The 27,716-nt window shown below is 45.5% G+C and overlaps 1 protein-coding gene across 5 annotated transcripts in view; it reads right to left on the reverse strand.

Annotated features, from left to right (window-relative positions):
- The window catches only part of itga11a (integrin, alpha 11a), a 133,764-nt gene that overhangs the window by 61,064 nt on the left and 44,984 nt on the right, over window positions 1-27,716 (reverse strand). For all 5 annotated transcript variants that reach the window (XM_069910501.1, XM_069910503.1, XM_069910500.1 and 2 more), the window contains exons 5-11: window positions 20,532-20,646; window positions 19,585-19,712; window positions 16,902-17,050; window positions 11,589-11,739; window positions 9,513-9,678; window positions 8,406-8,479; window positions 13-157 (exon numbers count right to left, since the gene is read on the reverse strand). In XM_069910501.1, the coding sequence (XP_069766602.1) occupies window positions 13-157; window positions 8,406-8,479; window positions 9,513-9,678; window positions 11,589-11,739; window positions 16,902-17,050; window positions 19,585-19,712; window positions 20,532-20,646 (928 nt within the window). The remainder of the gene's footprint in view (window positions 1-12; window positions 158-8,405; window positions 8,480-9,512; window positions 9,679-11,588; window positions 11,740-16,901; window positions 17,051-19,584; window positions 19,713-20,531; window positions 20,647-27,716) is intronic.

Raw genomic sequence — 27,716 nt, forward strand, 5'->3', positions numbered from 1 at the left:
AAGACTGCTCACCAAGGTAGGCCCCATGGTTCTTCAGTTCCTCAGGAAATTCCGTCTTGTAGGCTTCTCTGGGTGGGATCACCCGACCGTGACTGGTTTGCTTTAAGACGGCACCGGTCCAGTCATAGGCACCCACGGCTCCAAGCAGTATCCCATCCTGTCGGTGAAAGGGGGAGGTCATCGGTTTGAATTGAATTGTTTTTTTTTGTCACGAGTACCAAGATGCAGTGAAGTGTGTCATTATGCGTGCTATTCCGGCAAGTCCACCCACACATTGTACAACAGATCATTCAGGAATAAAAGGAAAGTTGCAGCAGATAGTGTTACAATAAAATAAAACTGCAGGGTACAGGGTTAAGAGAGTTTAAATTTAATATAAAATTTTAATTTGTTAAATTCAGACTTGCAGCACAATAACAGGCCCATCCAGCCTATAAGCTCGTGCTGCCCATTTGACTGACATTTTGAAGGGTGGGAGGAAACCGGAGCACCCGGAGAAATCCACGCAGACACGAGAAAAACATACAGACCCCTTACAGATTCGAACCCAGGTCGCTGGCGCTGTAACAGTGTCACCCTAACCGTCACACTAACCATGGCGCCCGTCACGATAAACAGTGCAAGGTGTCATCCCTTTCTAGTGAGAGGTGTGTTCAAGATTTTGTAAACAGCAGGAATGAACCCTCCTTGAATCTGGAGGTGGTGTTTTCAAACTCCCTGCAGGGAGGAGTGAGAAGAGAGTGAGGCAGGGGTGAGGTGTTTAACATGTCAGTTGCTTTCCAAGGAATTGGAGATGGAGTCGGGAGATGTGAGGCGATAAACTCGTACTTAATCACATAGTAAAAGGCACAACAAAGAGAATTCAAAATAATCTTCCACGCCGATGCATGGCTTTAAGGAAATGAGAGTGACCGAGGTCCTCAGGGATGTTGTCTGAGCAACTGAAAGCAGGGGCTGCCAGTGATGGAGTTTGGGGTTGAGGGGTGGGGTCAGTAAAAACCAGAACAGAAGGAATGCAGAAGGGTCATGGAGGTGGAAAATGTTACAGAGATTGGGAGGGACTTGCTAGCAAGGGCAACAATTTTAAAACTAAGATTTTCCCAGTGGAGCATCTTTGGACCAAGCCATTTGCATTTGTAGCAGAGAGTAAGAGCAGCGGTTGGATGTTGGCAACAGGTGAGTAACAAGTGAGTGCGGGCTGGTGAAGTAACGCCAATAAACAGATCCGAGACCTTCACATGAAGTCATTCACTGAAGCTCACACAGAAAGCAATAGGCCACATCCATTTTCTCTTCGAGAAGCCACAGTAGGAAAACAGAAATAATTTTTTTTGTTGCTGAGTTTGTTCCAAGAAGACCCGTCAATTCAATAAATCATTGATTCTGTGCATTATTTTCAGTTCCAAGAACCTGGTCCCGAGAGAGCTACACATACTGTAATACTTCTTGAAAGAGCAGTCACATATTTTGAAAGTTGAAAGAATTTTTGGAGGAGTTCGATTCAAAAGTCATTTGAGTAGAAACTTGAATTCTTCTCCCAAGACCAATGTCTTAGAGAGAGATCTGTTAAAGGATCTGTTAAATCCTGCAGTATCTGTGCCCAAGGTGGCGGCACCTGTGCTCGTCAACGACCTCGAGGGTTTGCAGACTCCAGGGGAGCAGCAGACCAGTGCAGGACACCAGAAACAGAAATGGGGACAGCACCCCCCCCCCCCCCACTTTGAGAAGGAGAAGCAGAGGAGGCAAACCTATTGGGAAGGTAACTACAGCCAGGGGGATGGGAGGGCTCAGCGGCTGAGGGACCCGCAAAGGATGCCGACGACTTGCAGTCGGGGAACCCCACGGGCTGGAGACTGGCTCATGGGAATCAGTCATGGGATCCAGGTATCGGAACTGGAATTCGAGAGGGTGCTGAGGGCAAGAGGGGCCTCAGGTACTGAAGGCTTCCTGATCATGTCAAAAGTTTGGATCTGGAGCTCGGGTTTCCAAAGTGCAGCTGGCAGAGGCTGTGGGAGCACTGGAGGCGAATCCATAGACACTCAGTAACTCTGAAGGGACTCTCTTTTGCCACTCATTCTCTCTTACTGTAAGGGGCGCCGGATGACACTAAATGCTGACTCTTCGCTCCCTTCTGGCAGGCAGAAGGCAATTTTGTGTAATATTACTTGTTCTGTCCGAATACGTGAATCTTGAGATGACTCAATTCCATGAAGTTTCCACATAAACAACTTATCCTGTTATTTTTTTAATCCAGCAGGCATACAACTACAAACTTTTGATAAGCAAGTTAAACGCTATCCACTGATCTTTTTGCATATTGCTTTGATTTAATTGAATATAAATTAGCAAAGCTATTGGCTCTGAGAAAAACATCATTAAACTGCATCGAGGACACTGCCTGGATCATTCAAGGAAACTTGAGCTCCGTTGTGATGAGATTGTTCTACTTTTTCCCTGTTTGATGGTGTGCAATGGAAAGAAAGAAAAATTCCAGGCAAAGATGCAGGAATCCTGAAGCAGAGGGTGTAATGGAGAGTGGGGAAAGGAAAAAAAAGCCTTTCTAATTGTAACCAAAAATGCTGGAAAAACTTTGTACCCTCTGTGGAAAAAGAAACAAAATTTCAGGCCTGAGACCCTTTGCCATTTGTAGTTCATATCAACAGTTTCATGGACACCATTAATCCCAGATTTACTTCATCGATTTAAAAAAAAAATGAATTTAAATCCCCCGCAGTTGCTAGAATGGGATTTAAGTTCATCTCCCTTATCCTACTCACATACCACCTTAGGTAATCCTTGTGCCATAGGTTCTCTGTGTAGTTAGCAAGGGATTACTTAAAAGTGGTATGTGAGAGGGGGGGGGGGGGTGGGGGAAAGGTTTAGAACCACTGCTCTGGATCAACAGTCCTGATGTGTAAACACTGAATCAGCCATTCTCAGCCTTTTTTCCGGCTCTTCCCCCCCCCCCCCCCCCCACCCCCCGAGTACTCAGTCAAAGACACCTTCCTTGTGAAGCAGTCAAGTTCTGGTTTCTTCCATATTTCTGTCCTACCGACTGCATTAAAAAAAAACACAAAAAGATTTATATTGCACGAGGTGAAAGAAAACAAGACTTTTACTTAAATGAGCTGTGACCCCTCGGAGAAGGGTGGGAGGAGCTGTAGGGACCCCATTGTGAATGGCTGCACTAGATTGACAAAATCTACCTACAGCCGTCCATCTTTTCTGTTAAAAAACGCAAGTGAATTGGAAAGTAAACCGAGCTGAGCGTTGGGTGTTGTGCTCCTGTCTCCATTTATCCTCTGTTGGATTCCAGGTTGGACTGCTGAGTGCCTCCTGGTGACCGATATCTGTTGGTACTGATATTTGAGTGTCTCTGTGGACTGACCCACCAGAGGTGGGCTTCTCCGAGTTGTAGTTTTGTTGTTTGAAGATTAAGACTGAATGTAGAATGAAGGAAGGCTGAAGTTGCATTTGAGCAACTCAAGAAATGAAGATGCTGCAATTCATCCATCTTTATGAGCCATTAAGGTGGTGCCACTTTGTCTGGTGAAGTCCATTGGCAGCTCTTGGGACACACAGGAGACTGCAGATGCTGGAAGCTGGTGTGAATAACGATCTGCTGGAGGAACTCAGTGGGTTGAGCAGAATCGGTGGGAGAAGACTGGTCAACGATTCAGGTTGCAACTCACATCAAGGCCTCTGACCTGAAACACTTACAATTCTTCTTCTCTTACTGATCATGCTCGATCTAATGTGCTAACAGTTCATGGGAATTGTCCAAAAATTTAATTTAAATTTAGACGTAGAGCACGGTGACAGGCCCTTCCAGCCCACAAACCCGTGCCGTGCAGTTACACCCAATTAATCTGCAGCCCCCATACGTTTTGAAAAGTGGGAGGAAACCCACACAGACACAGGGAGTACATGCAAACTCCTTACAGAAAGCAGCAGATATGAACCCCAGTCGCTGGTGCTCTAATGGTGCAGCAATAACGGCAATGCTGACCGTGTCTCCCCATAGTTTATGAATCAGCTGAAAATTCAATATCAAAAGCAGAGAGGGTTGGAGCACATACTGATGTGATTGCCTGTGAAGGTGGTTGAAAAGGAATCCATCGGTATCATCAAACAGGAATTGGATAGGCAGCTGAGAGAAAATTATGTGGGGTCCCTCACATAATGCTTGGCTGGTAACGTTTCAAGATCAGGGATGTGGGGTGAGTGGAGAAGTGTAACTGGCAGATTTGCTTTACGAGGGCCTGTATTGACTCAGTTGGCTGAATGATCTCCTTCTGCATTGGAGCTATTTTATGATTCTCCAGATCAGGCTCACCTGGCGGAGAACTTCCCGTTTCAGGTTGGTGGGCTTTCATCAGAAGGAGGAAATATTAGACTTGTCAGTGATTATCAAACTTTTTCTTTCCATTCAAATCCCACTTTAAGCGTTTGGTTCGGTGCGGACAAGAAGGGCCTAATGGCCTGTTTCCGTGCTGTAAATTGTTATGTTATGTTATCAGTGTTCTGTGATTAGTAAGGGATTGCTTAAGGTGGGATGTGGGTGGGAAGGGAAGGTTGAGAATCACTGCTCTAGACCCAATTGCTACTGAAATATTTTGCTGAGAAAAATAGTCTTTGGCCCATTTCCTTTGAAGTTATGAAACTGTGCACATAACGAGTCAATTAGGTATGATTAAAACCTTTTTCTTCCCACTCACATCCCACCTTAAGCAATCCCTTACTGATCACCGAGCACCTATGGCATAGGAATTACTTAAAGTGGTACATGAGTGGACAGAAAAAGGTCTTAAATGAAGGGAAAAAAATGGTTCAGGAAAGGAGACATCACTATACAGAGTTTAGAGAAAAAGAGGTGCCAATATGTCAAGTAAATAAACAAAATATAGTTTGGAATGTGTAATGGGGAGGCAGACAGAAGATTGAACACACTGGCACAGAGAAGGAGGCTCCTCAACGATTTAAAACCATCTCGCAGTGATTGGTGGTATATTCATCCACCAGTAAAAACCATAAACAACTTTTTAATCTGTCAAAGATTTGTTTTCCAAATATCTGTCCATCTTAATTGATGCGGTCGTAATGATTTTGGCACGAGCCAACAATGTTGATGAAGCCAAGAGTGAGAATGTGAGTCAACATTTCTCTGCAGCCAACCCTGGAGACTTCATCTGCAGCACAGTTAGAGCTGCCCGGCATCTGGAACCTGAGGGGGTTACCCCATGTCAGATCTTGAAATGTTACCAGCCAAGCATTATGTGAAGGACCCTACAGGACGGTGACCATGGCAGCAGACCAGCATGGAGCTCAGCGGATGAAGAACCTACACAGGCTGCAAGTGGTCAGCGACTTGTGGTTGAGGGACTCGCGTAACCAGGATTTGTGAGGGTGCTGAGGGCAAGAAGGGCTCCTGCAGGGTCTTGGGTGCTGAAGGCTCCCTGATCGTGTCAGAGCTTTGGAACTGGAGCTCAGGTTACCGATGGATGAAACAGGGGTCTGCGCTGCTGCAGAGGCTGCGGGAACACGGTAGGTGAATTCACGGACACTCTGTGACTCTGAGGGACTCCTTTTCTACTCTTTCTCCCTTACTCTAAGGGGTGCCAGGCAATACTAAGGCTGACTCTTAGTCTGCCAAATGGCAGGCAGAAGGAGATTTTGTGTAATATTACATTCTCTGCATGATTACATTACAATAAAAAAATCTTGAATTGTGTGGTGTCATAAAGAAAGCTTTTGGCACAGTGGCCTTCATAAATCAAAGTACTGAGAAAAGAGTTGGGATACTGCGGGGAAGTTGTCTAAAGCATTCGTGAAGCCAAATTTCAGATTTACTGTCAGAGAACATACGTGACATCACACAACCCTGAGATTCTTTTTTCCACGGCCGAGGGAGAATTACCACTTGCGGAAAAAGATTGTATACAGTGTGTACATGCAAACAAATAGCTGCAAACAGATAATGATAGTAAACAAACTGCAATACAGAGAGAGAAAAAAAATCAATAAAATGCACAAGTAAGAGTCCTTAAATGAATTAAATTAGGCGATCGGGATCTTTACAAGAAGTCCAGGTACGACCTGCGGAAAGCCATCTCTGAAACAAAGTGGCAATTCCAGAGGAAGCCAGAGACAGATCCACGCCAGCTATGGCAGGGACTGCAGGCCATTACCGCCTACAAAGTGAGGGCCAACTCTATAGATGGCTGTGATGAGCTGAATACTTCAATGCCCGCTTTGATAAAAACAGAACAGAGCTTACTAGAATTCCTGAAAAGGACCCAGTGATATCTATCTCTGAGGGCAATGTCAGAACTTCATTCAAGAGGGTGAACCCTCGCAAGGCATCAGGCCCTGATAGCGTACCTGGCAGGGAACTGAAAATCTGCACCAACCTACTAGCCAGAGTGTTCAGGGACATTTTCAACCTCTCATTGCTGCAGTCAGAGGTTTCCACCTGCTTCAAAAGGGCATCAATCATCCTGGTGCCTAAGAAGGGTAGTGTGAGCTGTCTCAATCACTACCGCCCAATAGACTAACCAGCTCTAAGAGGCTGGTCATGGCCAGAATTAACATGTACCTAAGCAAAGATCTGGATCCACTTTAATTTGTCTATTGTCACAATTGCTCCATGGCAGATGCAATATTGCTGACTCTCCACTCAGCTCTGGATCACCTCGTAAATAGCAATTCATACATATGACTGCTCTTCATAGCCCACAGCTCGGCCTTCAATACCATTATTTCCTCAGTGCTGGTCAAGAAGCTACAAACTCTAGGCCTCTGCACCCCCTCTGCAACTGGATCCTTGACTTTCTCATTGGAAGACCACAGTCGGTACAAATTGAAAACAACGTCTCCTCCTCATTGATTATCAACACAGTTGCAACTTTAGCCCATGACTGTGTGGCCAGTTACAATTCCAATGCTATCTACAAGTTTGCCGATGACACCACAATAGTCGGCTGAATCAGAAATGGGAACGAGGAAGCGTAGAGGAGGGAGATAGATCAGCTCATTGAATGGTGTAACAACAACATCAGCAAAACCAAGGAGATGATTGTGGACTTCAGAAGAAAGTCAGGGGAACACAACCCAGTCCTCATCGAGGGCTCAGTAGTGGAGAGGGCCAAGAACTTCAAATTCCTTGGTGTCAACATCTCGAAGAATCTATCCTGGAGCCTCCATGATGATGTCAGCGGCCATACTTTGTGAGGTGTCTGAGGAGATTCATTATGTCACTGAAAACTCAAACTTCTATAGGTGCACTATGGAGAGCATTCTGGCTGGTTGCTTCACTGCCTGGTATGGAGGCGCTAACTCTCAGGACAAGAATAAAGGGTTGTTAACTTGGCCTGCGACGTCACAGGCACCAGACTTCACTCCATCGAGGACATCTTTACAAGGTGGTGTCTTAAAAAAAGCAGCCTCTATCCTTAAAGACCCCCGCCACCCATTGAGGTTAGGTGAGATAAAAACTAGAGGACATGGGTTAAAGGTGAAAGGGGACAAGTTTTGGGGGAATGTTAGGAGGAACAACTTCACTCAGAAAGTGGTGGGAGTGTGGAATGAGTTGTCAGCTCAATTTTGACATTTAAGAAAAATTTGGACAGGTTCGATGGAAGGGGTATGGACTGGGTGCAGGTCAGTGGATCGAGGCAGAAATTGAGTTCGTCACGGACTGGAGGGCCATCGAGTCTGTTTCTGTGCCTGCTATTTTCTGTGGTGCCTAAACCTACACGATATTGTCCCTTTGCCTGTGGGAAGAATGAGCCAGTCACAGTGCACAGGCTTTTTAAACTTCTGTGTCCAATTCAACAGGTGAAAGTAACAGTGCCAGCTACTTGGGCAGTCCAGTAGTGGGGCCACTCTCTCACGGCACCAGGTTCAGTCCTACCCTCCAGCGCTGGCTTTCTGAAGTTTGCATGTCCTCCCCTGAGACAGTGTGGGCTCCAGTTCCCTCCCACACCTCCAAGGCGAGTAGGTCACTCAGTAAAATGGTTGCTGTTAATTGTCCACCTTGTGTGTAGAATCTGGGGAGAGTTGGTGAGAACGTGTAATAGAGGATGAATCCAGGATGAGTGTATATGGATGGTTCGTGGTCAACAAGGAATCCTCGGGCTTCCATGATGAATGTCTGTGACTAACATGCAGTGGGACAGATTCAAGGTTCCTTTTATCGTCAGATAATAAATACATTAAAACATACTTTAACTTTTGCTAAGAGTGCTGTGTTTCTGTTTCCCGCTGTCCCAGGTCGGGACCAAGTATTGAGAAGGAGGACGGATTCACACTTGGGTTCTGACAAGAGTCACAACTCACGACAAGAGTCACAACTCACGACAAGACCCCCGATGGAGTGCTGTCTGTGATTCGATTGGAAACCTTACCTCAACAAAATGTGTTGAAAATCCTGCTTGTGACATTTCTAGCTGAAAAGATGTTTCGTTCTGAATATTAGTTCCTAACATTAAAAAAAGGAAAGAAAGGTTTATCAGTACTAGGTGACCAGCTGACTCAAAACCATATCTTCTTTGTAACTCCTGGAGAAGGATATTTCAATGGGAAAGAGAAAACATCATAATTCGAGATCGAAGGACAAATCGAGTTGCCAGAGATCCTCAACAGTTCAGGCATAATCTGTGGAGGGGAATGGACGGTCAAGGTTTTGGATCAAAACTTTTCATCAAGACTAAACATTGACTCTCTATTTCCCTCCACAGATGCTGCCTGACCCACAGTGTTTATTTATAATTCAGAGATACATTGTGATAATAGTTCCTTCCAGTCCATAAGCCCACGTTGCCTAAATACACCCATGTGACCAATTAACCCATACATTTTAAAAAATTTAAACATATAGCACAGTAACAGGTAATCGACCCACGAGTCCGTGCTGCACAATTTACACCCAATTAACCAAAACCCCCGGTTCTTTTCGAAAGGTAGGAGGAAACTAGAGCCCCCTGGGAAAACCCACACAGACTCGGGGAGAACGTACAAACTCCTTACAGACAGCGTGGGATTCGAGCCCCAGTCCTGATTGCTGGCGCTGTAAAGGCGTTGAGCTAACTGATACATCAACCGTGCCTCCCTAATGTAGAGTGTGGGCCTGACTTTGTGAGAAGAGGTGAAGGAGTTCTTTACAACCGTGGCACGGTTAACGCAACGCTGTTACAGCGCCAGCAATTGGGACTGGGATTCGACTCTAGTGCGACCTGTAAGGAGTTTGTACGTTCTCCCCATGTCTGTGTGGGTTTTCTCCAGGGACTCCGGATCCCCCCACCCTTCAAAAACATATGAGGATTATAGGTCAGTTGGGTGTGATTGGGAAACACGGGCTCGTGGGCCGAAATGGCCTGTAACCGTGCTGTATGTCTAAATTTTAAAATTGTACTTGGTGCATCTTATATACCTGCGTGGCTGCAGCAAGTAAGAGCTTTGGTGCATCGGTACATTGTGTACGACAATAAACTCTGATACTCATACAACGTCACCTTCAAGGCTGAAGATTCGTGCCCCGAGAGCATCCACGATATCCTTCAGGGCTGATTCATCTGAGACATTGAAGAAATGTTTGTCATCCGGGTGGCTTGCTATCGATTTGATCTCCTTCAGGAAGTGTTTCGGGTTGATCCCTCTTCGGTTATAGTAACCAAGCACCTGCAGGAAGGAATAGAGATTATCGTCAGGGAAAAAAATTCGTCGCCCTTCTCTCTTGAAGTCTCTGCCAGGTATTCATTGCCCATAGAAGTGTATAAGATAATGAGGGTGGACTGCCAGCACCTTCATCCTGGGACAACAATAGCAGATACCAGTTTTAATGTGAATGGAGGAAAGTTTAGGGGGTGGCATGGTTAGGGTAGCGGTTAGTGAAATGCCATTACAGCACCAGCGACCAGGGTTTGGATCCCGCGCTGTCTGTAAGGAGTTTGCATGTCCTCCCCGCATTTTCATCGGTTTCCTCCAACAATTCAAAATGTATGGGGGTGGTATTTGGTGATGGGCTCATTAGCCTGTTTCTGTGGTGTATGTCTACATTTTGAAAAAAATAACAAAAGTTTAAAAGAAGATAATGTCAAAGTTAAATTTATTTGCACAGTGAGTGGTTGGTTCCTGGGAATGTATCGCTGGGGCTGGTGGAGGAGGCTGGTACAAAAGAGGTCATTCAAAAGGCTCTTAGATAGGTACATGGATGTAAGGAAAATAGAGGGTTATGGACTGTGAGGGAGGGAAGAATTAGATTGTTGTGGAATAGGTTTACACAGGTCAGCACAACATCATGGGCTGAAGGGCTTGTACTGTGTGGTAGAGTTCTATGTTCTACATCCTGCTGAGAAGGTTGGCTAGAAATTCAGTGGTGGAGTCCACTGTGCCCCTCTGATGATGTCCACACCTATGCCCCTCTAGAAGAATGAGAGAAATTTTATGAGCAGTTTACTGATCTCGGAAGCTAACAAGGTACAGTACTTGGAGGGGAGACCGCCTTGGAGACCAGGTGCTGTAGGTTTCTATGCGGTGACTCTCTGCCTGCTTTACGGAGGACAAAAGTTAAAGAATTTCATGTATGTTACATTCTAAATGTAGTATTATGTGGCAATAATGGATCCTTACCTTTACAATGCGATGGATGCAAGTTGTTGTAACAGGTAACCACTCAGTGGATTGGTGGGTCAACCTTCCCTGTTTATTTTTTTTTAAATTTTTTATTTTTCACACTATGAACCATATTGACCAAAATACACAAACTTTTCCCTCTTGAATATACACAGTGTCATTTTCTCCCCTTTTCCCCCCTCCCTTCCCTCCCTCCTTCCCACTCCCCTCCCCATCCACTAAACGTTCAACATATACGATACATTAAACCCAATAAACAATGTCGTCACTCAATGAAAATAAACACGAAAATTGTGTCATCTACTTTTACACACTGGGTCAGTTCATTTCGTCTTCTCATTCTGTCATTTTAGGGGGTGGAGGTCCGCAGTAGGACTTCTCTGTTGTGTTCCGTGTACGGTTCCCAAATTTGTTCGAATACTGTGATGTTAATTCTTAAATTATGTTATTTTTTCCAATGGAATACATTTATTCATATCTATGTACCATTGCTGTATTCTTAGGCTATCTTCTGATTTCCAGGTTGACATAATACATTTTTTTGCTACAGCTAAGGCTATCATAATAAATCTTTTTTGTGCTCCATCCAAATCGAGGCCAAGTTCTTTACTTCTTATATTACTTAGAAGAAAGATCTCTGGATTTTTTGGTATGTTGCTTTTTGTGATTTTATTTAGTACCTGATTTAGATCTTCCCAAAACTTTTCCACTTTTTCACATGCCCAAATTGCATGTACTGTTGTTCCCTTCTTACAGCGAAAACATCTATCTGATACTGTTGGGTCCCATTTATTTAACTTTTGGTGCGTGGTGTATAGGCTGTGTAACCAATTATATTGTATCATGTGTAACCTCGTGTTTATACCTTCCCTGCTTATTGAAGTGAATTGTTTGTCGTCATGTGTGCCAATGTAGTGGACTTGGTGGATGGAGGGGTGGTTTGTATGAGTACCTACCGCAATGGCGTAGCGGGTAATGTTGTCTCGTTCCGTGTCCTCTATCACTTGCTTCAGGTGAGGGCTGTCATGTGATTCACCGTCGGTTATAACAATCATCACTTTCTTGGCTTCTTTCCTTGCGCCCCTCCTGATGCTGAATGCCTCAGAGCTGAGAGAGATAACAAGGAGACTCTTTACCCAGGTCAGGGCACAGGGAATTCTTCCCATCCCCTCATCCCTGCCTTGGTATGTGGTGACTTTCCCATTCCAAAAGCAGGATTCCCATCACCGACTCCATAGAAGCTCCACCTCTTCCTGCATCCCCTACGATCTCCGTCCTCACTAATCTCAAGGTTTGCCCTGATGGTTTATTTCAGAGGATTTTGTTGTAGGTCTGGAGCTACATACAGTTTGGACTGTAAGGCTGTGAGATTCCCTTTGGACATTAGTTAACCAGAAGAGATTTTACCAGTTTCATGACTCAATTTTAAATCCTTATCTTTGCTTCGTCTCTGGCCCATATCTGCGCCATTCTTCCAATTCTCTCTCTTTCCTCCTTTTCTTCCTCTCTCTCTCTCACTCCCTCTCCCTCTATATATGTTCAATAAGCTGTTTGGAGCTGTAACCAAAAGCTTGGCTGAGAAGGAGGACAGAGCTCATGGGATATTCCTGTGAATTATCATGTTTGAGGAGCCAGCAATTGTTGTCCAGGTCAATATTCCTCCCCTAACCTGTCTACCAGAAGAAAACATATCAACCCACTTATTCAAATTGTTTAAATCCTAGCTGGGCACAAAACCAATGTCTCTTCTTGCCTACACAACTGTGAAGGCAGCGCCGACGTAGTTCCTTGGTTGGAAGATGCTTTGAGATGATAACAAACATGACAGATGTGAGGTACTACGAATGGAATTCACACATCAGTTCAAACAAGGAGCCTTGGTGAGAGGAGCTTACAATAACTTTCATTCATTCATGAGATTCTTGCAAGTATGGAAGTCATGTTTCATCTTTATGAAAGTTTGGTTCAGCCACACTTGGTATATTGTGTACAGTTTTGTCACCGCTTTACAGGAAGCTTTGGGGAACAGGGCAGAAAAGATTTACCAGAGAGTAAGTTTGATTGCTTTCTCTGGGGTGTCGGAGGCCAGAGACCTAATAGAAGCTTATGAGATATTGATAGGATCTTTTTGCTAGTGTACAATTGTCATACATGAAAGGACATACATTTAAGATGGTGTTGGGGAGGGGTGGGGGTAGTTTAATGCGATGTGCAGGGTAAGTTTCAGGGTAGGTGGCTGGAATGGGCTAGAAGTAGTGGTGGAATCAGAATTCTGTATTTAGTAGAGTTTCAGAGGCTTCTAGACACTCACGAGTATGCAGGGAACCAAGGGATATGTCACATGTGTAAGATGCACAGGATTATGTAAATGGGAGCATCATGTTCAGCGCAGACATTGTGAGCCGAAGGGGTCTGTCCTCCTGCTGAATTCCTCCCCTCCTCACCCTTGGAAGAACAGCAGATTGTTTTTTTCGAAGAACACCAGTGAGCTACTTTCATGATCATAACTGAGACTTAATACACGGGAGATCTTGGTGGGAGACCATCAAAGGGCACTGAGGCTGAAGAATACTCTGCTTCAGAAGAGCTTACTACAGATGGAACTACCCTTTCTCTCTAGCGCATCTCAGATCTGTTACTCACAAGCCCATGCCCATCATCTTCACTCTCACCACCAAAAGAGGACCTTGACCCTAAAGATATGATGTAATACTTAGACCTAAGTAGGCTATTTGACCCATCTAGTCTGCGCCGCCATTCTATCATGAGCTGATCCATTCTCCCACTCAGCCCCACTCCCCATAAGCTTTGATGCCCTGATTATTCAGATACCTATCGATCTCTGCCTTAAATACACCCAACGACCCAACTTCCACAGCTGCCCATGGTAGCAAATTCCAGAGGGCACCACTTTCTGGCTGAAGAAATTCCTCGGTTTTAAATTCCTCTATTTCAATCCTGAATACTTGTTCAGATGGTCAACTGGATTTAACTCAATGGATCTGGGCAGCTCCTGATTCACAGTTCCAGTGACCTAGTGTCAATTCTGACCTGCTGAGCTGTCTGAGCAGAGTTTGCACATTCTCCTTGTGGTTGCATGGGGTTTCTTCCAGGGTTTCTGGTTTCTTCCCACATCCCAAAGAAGGGCAGGTTGATAAGGTATTTCAACACTGTAAATAGCCCCTAGTGAGTGTGTGAATGGTAGAATGTGGGGGGATTTGATTGGAAAGTGGGGAGAATATAAAGTGCTGTATATACTCATGTAAAAGTTGATACCATGTAAAAGTCGACCCCCCCCTATTTTTGGCCCCATCTCCCTGCCCATCCGAGCTCCAGATGCCACAGCCAAGGTGTCTTGCCTAGGCCCCAGTCAACTGCCCATTGAAGCTCCCATGCCTTAGCTCTCATCTATGCCTCAGCCGCCTACCCATCAGAGTTCCTGATGCCTTGGCCGCGGAATCTCACCTAGGCTTCGGCCGCCTACCCATCAGATTTCTTGACCCCTTGACTGAGGGCTCTCTCCTAGGCTCCGACTGCCTGCCTATCAGAGCTCTCAATTCCTCGACCATGGATTCTCACTTAGGCTCCAGCCACCTGTCCATCGGAGTTCTGGCTGCCCGGCCATCAGAGATCCCGATCCCTCGACATGACCCAGTCCCAGCTGCTCATCGGAACCCCAGTCAAAAGTTGTAATAGTCAACACCCTAAACTTAACGTTAAAAAATGGCCTTAAAAACTCAAGTTTTACACAAGTGTATACGGTTTGTGTAAATGATCAGTGCAGGAATGATTCCACAAACACCAATACAGAGGCCTGAAAGGGATGGAAGCATTAAATGTAATAATATTATTTATATTTGAGTACATGACATGAATTAATATCCAACAATAAAGGGATGAATCAGAAAACAGGACTCTTGAACCAGTCATTATGACTATTGATTATGAAGTTGCCAAAGAATCTGCAAGGTTCGCATTAGTAAAAATGCTTGCAGTATGTTTTGAGCTAGTTTGCAATCCTGTGGTTGGGATCCATGTAGTACAGTTACCAGTCTCACCACTATGGAAGTGCAAAGGAAAGCAGAGTTTCAGGCAGGTTTATTTTTGATCTAAGTTTGTTCTTCTTTCACTGTGAAATAATCTGCACATTCAGTTCCTGTACCCAGTGGACGGAGTGGGGCTTCGACCTCTTGAATTGCCTTGGGATCCCCTGGGTTAGGTAGGGCCATGTATGGGGAGAGGGGAATGAGGTGGGTGGGAGGGAGAGGGAAATCAGCACCCTCTGGTTGCTACCAGTCACCAACCCTGGCTCAGAAAGTTTATGGTCAGGACTGGACTTGAAACCCTTCGTGATTAATTCAGCACCTCTAGGTTCAAGAACAGTTTCTTTCCAACAGCTATCAGGGTCCTTACGACACCAATCACCAAACCCACAAACGGACTGTCTGCATTGTTGGAACACCACTTTTTTCTTGGCTGTAGTAACTGTGAATATTTATTATCTATCGTTTGTATTTATCATCTCTCAGGTTAAATGAGTGGGCAAGAATCTGGCAGGTGGAGTAGAACGTTGGTAAATGTGAGGTTATCCACTTTGGAAGGAAAAATGGAAGATCAGATGAGTATTTAAATGGCTTGCTGCCATTCAGAAGGACCTGGAAGCGCTTGTATATGAATTGCAAACCTTGCGCTGCATTTTGGTAAAACCAGATAACTGACTGTAGGCTCGTGCTCCCCTTCTAATTGGATGAGGTAGGTGAAGTGACAGTTAGCAGCAACTTGGGAGCGTGTCATCGACACTTGGGAGCGTGTCATCGACACCATCCCTTCCCCTCCACAGAAGATCTCCATGGGATGCAGTGATGCCACAAACTCACGGTCACTGCCGCTGTCAATGGCTTCTCCTTTCTAATTCCTGTACTGCAGTAGTAAAAGTATTGAACTAACTGCCATGGTTCTGGACCACTGATACACTGATGGCAGTTGGGGGTCATCAAATAAACATCTGGAATTAATGCTAGCCTTAATAAGGGGAACCATAAAGGCACGGCATTGGCTTAAATACTCAGCTGGTTCATTAATGTGTTTCAAGGAAGAAAATCTGCTGTCCCTACCCAATCTGCTTCATATGTGACTCCAACATGACTGATTCTTAATTGCTTCTCTACTTTAGAAGATATTAAGGGTGGTCAATAAAAGTTGGCATTTCCACATCTTGTGAACAAGCAAATAATCCAGAAATTTAACTTATTACGTTCCTACATCAAACTAAGGAGCAAAGGTTTTACGTTGGAAAGGAGTTGATCATGACCACGAGATGCTACATTCTGGGCTTGTTAACAATTCCAGAGTCTTCTGAACCATAATTAGCTGGCCGACTGAGTCCTTAAATGCCTCCTGAACTGAGTTCAAGATACCTTTATTGCTGGTGTATTGGACAATTTGTGTATAGAAGAACCCCAGAATTTCTACCTAAAATGTAAGTTTAGAGCAATACCCTTTGTACAAGATGACCCACAACCCCTCCCCCCCAAATCTGGCATTTATTGCTGACTAGTGTATGTTGTTAAAAGCAATCACAATATTTTAATACCAAATTACCCTGTAAAGGTTTTAATTTCATTTGCATATTTTAAACAAACCAACGTCGGGTCCTGAAACGGCCCATTTAAGGCCTGGACAGAGCTGAAGGCAGTCAGATTGGGCAGATGGATCCCGTGGGGGAGCACCGAGACTTCGTTGATAACTAAAAGGACATGCGGAAGATTTCGTCGGCGCCAGCGGGTGGGTGGCAGTGGTGTTGAGACTTTGCTGTTAAAGGTTCAGATTTTATACTCAAGTGATAAGATTATTCTGATTTTGAGGTGACACTTTTAAGTATCGGATTATCCTATACGCTGGCATGTACAGTATGTAATAGTACAGAACATGTAATATTACACAAAATTGCCTTCTGCCTGCTGTAAGGCAGACACAGAGTTACTATTAGTATCGCCCGGCGCCCCTTTCAGTACGAGAGAAAGAGAAGCAAAAGAGAGTCCTTTTAGAGTGCCTGGAGTTCTCACACAGAAACGTCTCTGCATCCAGTCAGTCGGATCAAATTGCAATGCGTTGATTTTTATGCACATTCTGGCAGCGTGTATAATGGAAAGATTATTGTGTCGTGGGAGCTCTCTGCCAGATGGATACAAGGTTAATATTATCCCTGCTGTTGACTGCTAAGCATTTACTCCCAAAAAAGTATGGAGTTGTGGTCTATTCACTGTTACCGTGCAATCTCAATGCCATGCGCTGTATTGGTCTCCGTTCCTCCTCGCTGCTCAATGCTCCTTGCGGCTTTGACAACATCAGTTACTGACTTGTAGTCCCTCAGCTCGAATTCATGAACGGCAGACTCTCCATACTGCACAATCCCCAGCTGAAGAGAAGGAACACCAGGTATAAGAATAGATAGACACCCACCGCAAAGCCTTACCTGACCCGAGTGTGCTTTCCCGGCTCTCAGCAATGCGGGTTCATGGCAGCTCAGGGGCAAGATTCTCCAGGACCTGCAGCCTTGGTCAGCGCACCCTTCTTCAGCCTGAAAATCTACTCTGAAGCCTCACATCTGACAACTCTAGGCTGAAGGGCAGTTATTTTCATAGCAGCTATCGATCTCTCAAACATCCCTGTTTCCTGAACCGTAACACTACTCCAAGGCTCCAAAGATCTGTCTGTCTCAGAACTTTTTCTGCAACTGTAATTTATTACCAACCATAAATATTTATTGTGAAACAGGAATGCTGGAGGAACTCAGCTGGTCTTGCAGCATCCGCAGGAGGTAAAGATGTATAACCGTCGTTTTCATGGTCTGAGTAAAAAGCAGGCTGGGGAGAAGGAAAGTAAGAGCAGGGGGGGAAGGAACACCGACCAGAAGACAAAAGGTGATAATTGGACAGAGGATGAAAGGTGAGAATTGATCGGGGAGCAGGTGGCTCTGTGAATGCAGAGCTGGGGGAAAGGAGACAGGAGGAAAGAGAGGGAGCTAGAGGAAAGGAGAAATAAGGATATGTGGGGGGAGGTTTAATGGAAACTGGAGAAGTCGATGTGAATGGCATCCTATTGGAGGGTGCCCAGACGGAAATACGAGGTGTTGCTCCTTGTTTTACTACACTCACGGTGTCTATAGACTTTCGTGTTCACCCCATGAATATTTGTTGCTTTTTTGCTATAATTCCTCTTCCTTCTGATTGCTTCTGATATGCTGTTATGTTTGTGTGTTGTATGTACTTGTGAAGTTCCAACAAGCAAAAGTTTCCATCTGTTCCTTGTGCTTATGTATATAGCAGTAAACATAACTCATTCAACAGACCTACTCAATAATACGTGGAAAACCTTGAAGGGTTTAAGCCTAAAATGCTGGTTCTGAATCTTTATCTGTGCGACATAAAGTCCACTGACCTGCTGAGTTTCTCCCGCTTTGTGTTTCTACTCACTGGTACATTGAGGTCGATTGTGTACAAATCTGATCATCAGGCTACAGGGAGCATGTGGTAGCAATATGGGCATATAAGGTTCACCAAGTTACCTCAAATGGAGGGCTATTGTTGTAAGACTTGGTTTAAATTTAACATTTTAAAATTTTATTTACAACTCAGTAGAAGCCAATTCCGACAAATGAAAGCCATACCGCCCAATTACACCCAGATTAACCTACAACCCAGTCGGTTTTGAATAGTGGGCGGAATCCGGAATACCCAGAGGAAACCCACACAGACACAGAGAGAGGCTTACGGACAGCGCGCGATTCGAACCCGGGTTGCTGGCGCTGTAATAGCATTGCACTGGCTGCTGGGCAAACCGAGCTGCCCATTGAGGCCTAACAACATCTAGCTTCAAGGTTGTGCAATTCAGATTAATTGTCTCAGGTTATTGCAGTTGAACCAGATTCATTATAAATCAGTTCTTTGTTTGAAGTAAAGAACTCTTTCTGGTTAAGTTCTGAAGTTATTTATTCAAACGTAGAAGGTGAAGTTTATAATCAGTATTTTGGCATCCAAGATGTTACAGTAAATTTAATGAACTGTTTGTACATCTTGCAGGTTTCCACCATTTGATCACAATAGCTTGTGACAAATAAACTTGGGCAGGAAGAACATATGAGGATTAGACAGGGCTGCATATCTCAGCAACTGACTTTGTGAACACACCTCCTCATGAACTCTGCAACGTCTATTATCCATGACCAGGTCTGTTGGCTCTGGCTCATCACCCCCCTCTTATTCCCTTCATTCATAATTCATTCGTTCCATGGTTTTGAATCCACTCTGCCACGTTTCCCCTTGGAACAAAGGCAAAAACCCCAGACCTTATCTACGTCGGAGAGACTGGACGCAGGCTGGGAGATTGCTTCATTGAGCACCTTACCTCTGCCCGCTGCAATAGCATGCATCTCCCAATGGACACCCATTTCAATTCCCCACCCCATTCCCTTGCTGACATGGTCCCTTGCACTGCCAGACTGACATCGCATGCAAAATGAAGGAACAATACGTTGTCTTCCATCTGGGCACCCTCCAACGGATGGCATCAGTATCGATCTCTTGTTTCCATTAGCTCCCCCTTGTCTCACGTCTTCCCCTATCCCTTCTTTCCCCCTCTCTCTCTTTCCCTTTCCCTCTGTCTCCTTTCCTCCAGCTTTGCATTCACAGCCACCCCTTCCCAATCAATTCTCACCTTTTGAAGAAGGGTTCAGGCCTGCAACGTCTGTTCTATATCTTTCCCCCCTATGGGACTTGCTGAGCTCCTCCAGCATGTTTGGGTTTTTACTGCCATCACAGAGTCTGCAGACTTTCGTGTTTCTTTCAAAAACCCTTGAGTTGCTCTTTGTAGGAAACAATGAGTCTTACATAAAGCACGAGCCACACCCACGTCTATTATGAATGGAAGGACCAGCACTCAAGTGCGACTCACCCGTATCTGGCCGGGCCCAATGTAAAATTTTTTCAGAATGTTGATCAAGAAGTTCTGGACTTCATACCAAGGATAGATGCTATTGGAACCATCCAAAACAATTACAATGTCCATAAACGTCTCACAACCTGCGAAAGGAAGCAACTGAAGTTCAATGCCATGTCAATCAAGTACTTGACATTAAGGCTCACTCCCTCTAAAGTGCAAAACCATGGAGGTTACATTTAAGGTATTAGTAAGCCACAACCCTTGCAGACTTCCAGGCAAGTCGATGGACAGAGTAGCCTCGGTGTATGTTGACTGTGAGACTGGAGCATTAAGTCCATTTGTGGATGGTCACATGAAGTGAAGATCTCACAGAGGATGTGGTAAAGGTTCAGGAGGATGGCTTCAGGAATGAGGGAGATCAGCTGAACGTTAGAACGGAGAACCTGGAGTCTTTGCAGTGGCAAAGAAAGTCGGCAGGACATCTTGCCGGGTACTGACAGAATAAAGATGTGGAAGCTACTCCTATTGGTGGATGGTTCAAGGATCGGCAGATTACGGAGGTAGAATTTGGGGCAGAAGAGGAATGTGTAAGGATGGTACTCAAAGAAAAGTCAGGTTAGAACATAGTACATCCAGCAGGCCCTTCAGCCCATAATAGGTTCTGGTTTCTAGAGCTCAGATACTGCAAGGCTGATGGAAAATCACAATTAATCAGGACCTTCAAGATGGTCTTAGCAGACACGAGAGGGAATAATTACAAGGAAATGGGGAAAAGTGGAGAGGAATGAGACCGGCAAATTGCTCTACCAGTAGCCAGCATAGATTTAATGGGCCGTTTGTCTTCTTTGAGGCCACAGCATTTCTGAGATTCTGAGTATCCATATCTGCAATGCTGTGAGGAGGCCAAACACCACATCCCATTAACCACGACAGACACGCGACAAGGACAAACAGCATACGTTGGATGGCGGGTGCGAAGGCTCGCGCACTCTTGAAGTTGGAGCTGATCCTGCAGCAGATGCCAGTGCTGTAGTAGGAGCTCCCACACTCGTGAGACCAGAGTGGTCCGCAGGTCTGTGGGCAAACCAGGACAAAATGAGCTCCTGGCACACAATACTGACACTTTATATAAATTTAAATTTTCAATTTAAATTAAACAGACAGCATGGTAACAGGCCTTTTCATCCCATGAAGCTGTGCCCCCAAATTTACCAAAAAATTTTGGAGAGTGGGAGGAAACCGGGGCACCCAGGAAAAACCCATGAGGACACGGGGAGAACGTACAAACCTTACAGAGAGTGCTGGATTTGAACCTAAGTCTCTGGCGCTGTAACCCCACATTGCACTAACCACTAAGTTAACCATGCTACATTTCCAGTCCATTTCACCATTTCTGCCAACTGTGGCACTGAACCTGTTGCTCAGGGAATTAGCTGAATGCTCCCTGTGACACCCTGGTGGGCAGCGCTCCACAGTCCTGCTAAGCTTCTGAAATTTTATGACTTGATCTGATCTACGGCCTCAGTCTCCAATGTTCCAGAGAGAATAAGCCCAGCCCAGTATTCAATCCCTCCTTACAATGAGAGCCCTCCATTCCAGATGACATCCCGGTGAGTGGGGAATCAAGAAATCTGGAACAAAAAAAACAATCCGTTGGAGGAGCTCGGCGGGTGGAGCAGCAGCAGTGAGAGGGACCCACACAGGATGCGGGCAACCTACGGGTCGGGGGACCTGCACAGACTGCGGGCTGCTGGGACCGGGCTCATGAGAACCAGGTATTGGAACTGGGGTTCCAGAGGGTGCTGAGGGCAGGATAGGTTCCCAAAGGGTTTTGGGCGCTGATTGAGTCAGAAGTTTGGATCTGGAGCTCGGGCAGCCGATGGATCAAACTGGAGTCGGTGCGACTGTGGAAGAATTGGAGGCGAATCCACAGACACTCAGTGACTCTGAAGGGACTCCCTTTTGCTTCTCTTTTTCCTATTGTTAGGGGATTCGGGCAATGCTCATGTAACTCTTTGCCTTATGGCAGACATTAGTTAAAGTATATCATATATTATATTTTAATGTATTGTTAAGTCACAATAAAAGGAACCTTTGAACATACTTTGTGTGCCTTTGTCTAAGTTATTTAAAACATTTGTGAAAAGCTGTGGTTTACTCCCAATCCCAGTGGCACTCTGCCATTAACATCTTGCCAAGCTGAGTAAGTGTTCACATTCTGCTGGGTATTGGAACTGGGATTTGAGAGATGCTGAGGACAAGGAGGGGTTCTGAAGGGCTCCGGATGCTGAAGGCTTCCTCGTCATGGCAGATGTTTGGATCTGGGATTGGGTTGCCGATGGTTTGAACTGAACTGGAATCTTGAGCCGCAGACAATCGGTGACTCGGGGTGGGGGAGGATTCTCTGTTGCTTCTCTTCCTCTGACAGTACGGGGTGCCGGGCAATGCTAATAGTAAATATTTGCCTGCCTTAGCGATCAATGCAATGCCTTTACAGCGCCAGCGATTGGGACCAGGGTTTGAATCCCGCACTGTCAGTGAGGAATTTGTATGTTCTCCCTGCGTCTGGATTGAGAAATTTCTTTGCGCCTACAGTATATCCTGACTGACTACACCCCTTTTTTGAAATAGTGGTTCATGATTCTCGACACCCTAATCAGGGGAAAGGTCAGCTGCTGTTATATGTCGATTGTGGAGAAACACGTGGCCTCCCTGCCTGTTTGGAATATTGTGTATTGCAGATGGTCATGTGTCCTCCCCATCTGAAGCTTATTCGGAAGTCACGTCACCTGCCAATCAAGTTTGGACTCCGGCCACCCATTAGTGCACACCTTACCATTGGCTCGTTTAACTTAGCTAGGCGCCCAGAGCAGAACAGAATAACACATTAATGCATAGCACATTCTTTCTCTTTGCCTCATGGCTCCACGCCAGGATACTACTGCAGAAGTTTCTGGAGGTGTCATGGGTAAGGTGTGCATGACTCTTAAGCCGTAGTACTGCAATAGATCAGTGCTTGCAGAGAGCCACATCCCCGTTAGTACAGGGAACCGGGAGTGTGCGTTTGAGTCCCTGTCTTGTTAGAGTGTGTTAGTAACCGTATATTACTTAACTCTGAGACACACCCTGAGGTTCAGGGATTGGGAGTGTCTGCTGAAGCTCCTGTCTATGAGCTTGTAGAGTATAGGTGGCCTCTGGTATCGGAGTCCAACCTAGGTCTGATGTGAATGTCTCTGTAGTTGTTTAGCATTAGAGTGATAGTGTATTGTTTGATGCTCTCCCCTGTTTGTCTCCCGTGTGTTCAATAAAATTACCTGTGATGATAACCAAGGTTCCCTCTAATTTTCAGTGGTCACTGTGCACCAAAATCTTACGTGGTGCAAATGTTTTTCCTGTGACAAAAGTCTATGTGCACTGAATGCTTGTACAAATGTAAACTTGAAATAGTTTCAAGATCGTTTTGGCACAGCCCGTCTCTCACGGCTAATCAAACTGTATTGGCACGTTTTACTATAAAAAAAAGTATGATTGCATTCTATGCAGTCATGGATTATAATATTATACATAACTCCTTTATTTTAGGTCACTAACCTCTTGTGCGCACAATAACTTCCTTTGTGTGCTGGTGGCAAAACATATGAGTGCACAGCCTAGAGGGAGCAGTGATTGTTACACTTGTGTCCAGACTCATCACTCTGTGATCCCACTGAACCTGATGCCCATCCAAACACAACAGCCACACGTGCAGGTGGACCAGTACTGGTGAGGTGGCTTCCTGCTGGCTATTCCTCGACATGAATTCAAGGACGAGGTGTGAAGCCACCTCTGGTGTCTGGTCCAAAACTCATTCCGCAGTCAACGTCACCAGAATTATTGTGGTCATTATTACATCTCTGAATGCTTGGCTGGTAACGTTTCAAGATCAGGGATGTGGGGTGAGTGGAGAAGTGTAACTGGCAGATTTGCTTTCCGAGGGCCTGTATTGACTCAGTTGGCTGAATGATCTCCTTCTGCATTGGAGCTATTTTATGATTCTCCAGATCAGGCACACCTGGCGGAGAACTTCCCGTTTCAGGTTGGTGGGCTTTCATCAGAAGGAGGAAATATTAGACTTGTCAGTGATTATCAACCTTTTTCTTTCCATTCACATCCCACTTTAAGTGTTTGGTTCGGTGCGGACTAGAAGGGCCTAATGGCCTGTTTCCGTGCTGTAAATTGTTATGTTAAGATCTATCCTGGGGTCTTCAAATTGGTGCAATCACGAAGAAGGAACGCCAGCAGCTATACTTGGCTGGGAATTTGTTATCTCCTCGAGGGGTTGCAAATTTATACAGGTGAACTGTGGAGAGCATTCTGATTGGTTGCACCACTGTCTGGTATGGAGGTGCCAATACATAGAACAGGAAAACAATTACACAAGGTTGTAAACTCAGCCAGTGCCATCAGGGGCATTAGTCTTCACTCCTTTAAGGACATCTTTAAGAGGTGGTGTCTCAAGAAATCAACGTCTATCATCAAGGACCCTTACCACCCAGGCCGTGCCCTCTTCTTACTACCAACATCAGGAAAGAGGTCCAGGAGCCTGAAGACAAGCACCCAATGGAGAAGAAATAGCTTCTGCCCCTCTGCCATTAGATTTCTGAATGGATAATGAACCACAGACCATACCTCATTTTCTCTTCTTTTGCACTAATTTAGCTACATTTTGAAAATATTTTTGGGCAATTTTTTTTTACGCCTATAACCTTGATGCAAAACAACGAATTTCGTGACATGTTCGTGACAATGAACTCTAATTCTGACCTTGCTTGGGGTGGTTGTTGTGCATTTCCTATGCAACTGGTGAGTCATTACAAAGCATGTCATTGGTTGGAAGGAACTTTGGATGCCCTGAATTGTGAAAGGTGCTATAGAAATGCACGTTTCTATCTTTTCTCATTCTGGGTTTAAGAATACAGTGTTTGATGAGTCCTAAAAACGCAGAGATGCTGGAGGAACTCATCCTGTCTCGCAGCGTCCATAGGAGGTAAAGATATACAAGCGACATTTCGGGCCTGAGCCCTTCTTCGGGGTACGAGTAAGCAGCAGGCAGGTGTCTGAATTAAAAGGCTGGAGAGAAGGAAAGAGAGGGCGGGGGGGGGGGGGGGGGAAACAAACCAACAGACAATAGGCAATAATTAGATATGGGGAAATGAAAAGGTGAGAATAAATTGGGGGTGGGATAAAAACAGAGCTGGGGGAAGGAGACAGAGGGAAAAGGGGAGAGAGGGTGAGACAGAGGTGGAGGAAAGGAGACATAGGGATAGATGGGGGGCGGTACTAAGGGGAACCGGTGAAGACAATGTTTACTACAATCATGTCTGCAGACTTTTGTGTTTCTCTCCATTTGATGAGTCGTGCATTGCTGGAGAAAGCCACTCTGCTAATTCCATCTAACGAGTTCCGCTGCACCCGGACATTCAGAAACCTCTCCTCTACAAATCCAACTTCCATTTCTGTGCACCTGCTTCCATCCTCTCAGAAAGCACGTTCCATGTCTGGATGTCGCTACCCAATCCATAATTTCCCTTTCCTTTTACAAAGGTTACCTTGATTAGAGGGAGTGGGGGTGGGGGGGGGGGGGGTCGATCGGATTTGGATTTTTGGGTTTTTTATGTTTGTTTTTTTAGCAATTTTTATTTGAATTAATTTGGCAAATATGTGTTATCATGGATTCATTCAATCATGCGTCTCATGTGGATTAAGGAACTGTCTAGTTCCATCCTTTTTATGTATTGTATGTATTTGAGATGACTTATTATATGTTCTCCTTAACATTTTGTATGTGAGTTTATATGTTAAATTCAAAAATAATTTAAGAAAAAGAAAGCACATTCCAAGTCACAACAAAGTACCAAGTCAAACATCCCTTCTGCCAATTGGAGCATTTGCCTGCATCTTTAAACTGGAACCTTCCGCTTGTCAGTTCTCCTGCCAGTTCTCTTCCATCTCTCTGGAAAAATTAACTTTTGAACACTCCATGCATCCACCTACAAACCAGTCACACACACAATGCAACAGCTCGATCTCAAACATACACCCACACAAACAAAATCTCTCTCTTAAATGTACAAACACTTTTTTTTTAACAGTTATTTCCTCAAACACATACAACTGCTCCTCAGACACACGCACACACACACACACACACACACACACACTCTTCCTCAAGTTCTCGACCCCTCACACAAATCTCCCCACACCAATTCACCAACGCACCCAACAAGAACTCACACAGAGAAACACATCACTAAAGGTTAACACCAGTTTAAGCAGTTGTTAGTACAGCTGGCTCGCTCAGTCGGATTCAGGAACCCTGACAGATGAAAAAATAAATATTGCACAAAAAGAAACAGTGGGAAAGGGAGGAAAGAAATGCCTTGAAATGCATTTGAAGGTAGCCGGGTTTTGGGAAGGATTTTCTTTTACCATGAATGGGTTCTTGGTGAAGGCACAGTCTGAAATATCCCTGGTTGAAACTGCAGTAAATGTTGAGCTCTTGCCAGGATCCAATCTGCAGTATTAGCCGTTGTATTTAGCCTTGTTCTCCCTTGGGTCAGGAGGCAACCCGTTCAGTGTTTGTCCAACAACTCATTCCAGGTGCATTTTCACGGAGCTCCAAGCACTCCCAAGTATTTTGCAACTGGTCAAGTTTTCTCATTGCTGAAAATGCAACGGCTATTTGTGCACAGGAAGATTCCAAAGTGCAAAGATGGTAGATGGTCTTGTTGGTTAAGATACTGATGATGCCAGGATCACCGATGGGGAAAAAAATGGCAGTGTTGCCGCTGGTGTGGTCCCACGGAGAGCGGGGAGTCCAACCACCTAGCCCAACCAGCTCCGTGCAGGCTTTAAACAGCCCATTAAGGGAGCTGACAGTGGCTTATTTTAAAATCCCACAACCGTGGGGTCTGGGCCCAAGATGGTGGCGCCTATGCTCGACAGCAGCCATGAGGGGTTGCAAACTGCAGGGAATCAGAGGTCTGGTGCAGGGCACCTGAAAATGGGAAGACCGCACCCTGTTTGAGAAGGAGATGACCCACGGGGAGATGACCGCAGCTGTGGACCAGTGAGGGGCTCTGAGGCTGAAATAGCGCCCAGGCGGCAGGCTGTGGGTGACTCTCGTGGTGGGGTACCCACATAGGCTGGTAATGACTGCGGGTCCAAAGGAGTCCGACCAGGCTGTGGACGGGCTCGAGAGGTACCGTGTCGGAACTAGGATGTGAGAGGGTGCTGGAGGCTTCCTGATCGTGTCACGTGCGCACCTGGTTTGGTCTGAAGGCCATGTGGCTGTGGGAGCACTGGAGGCAAATCCATGGACATTCAGTGACCCTGGGGAGTGACTCTCTTTTGCTTCCCTTTCTCTGGCATATTTCCTATGCCCGGTTCAATTTTCTCTCTCAGTCATTATTCCACCGCCCCCACAACCCGGGCTAATACACTGTCCATTCATCACCTCCCTGATTGCAGGGGATTGCTGTGTTTATGGTGACTTATGTTCCCCCCCCCCCTCCCGACTTCTCTCTCTGTTTGCTGGTACATCCGGTGTTGAAGTCCTGATGTTTGAAGAAAACCGGAGCAAGAGTTGGCCCTTCAGTCTGCTTGACCGCTCAGTAAGATCACGGCCAATCTGATTACTGGCTCAGCTCCACTTGTCTGCCTGTTCCCCTTAATCCATCATTCCCCTTTCTTCAACAAATCTCTCTCACAAACTTGAATCTGTTCAGTTACTTAATACCCACAGCAGTAGTGGATTCAAAAACCCCTGACTTCCAGAGGGAAAAACAGGACCAGCGCCATGGTGGAGAGGGATATCCGCAAGCATTGCCTCCAATTGAGGTACGGAGATCCCCCACCCACTAGCGTCGCCAGCATCACAAGTCTCCACGCAATATAAGCAGCGCATTTATCTGTTACTTGGGGGGGTGGGGGCATGTGTGATGGCAGTGGTGCAAGGAGGAGGCTCATGGTAGGTGGGTTGGCACTACTTCCCCTCCTCCATGCTTAGTTTTTGAGTGTCAAATTGTGATCCCTGCGGTTTACCCTAATGCCATGTTATGACGCTGACCCTGGGGAAAAGCAGCCCTCCTCATCTTTGCCTTGTG

The sequence above is a fragment of the Narcine bancroftii genome, chromosome 14 (assembly GCF_036971445.1).
Source record: "Narcine bancroftii isolate sNarBan1 chromosome 14, sNarBan1.hap1, whole genome shotgun sequence".
Taxonomy (NCBI): domain Eukaryota; kingdom Metazoa; phylum Chordata; class Chondrichthyes; order Torpediniformes; family Narcinidae; genus Narcine; species Narcine bancroftii.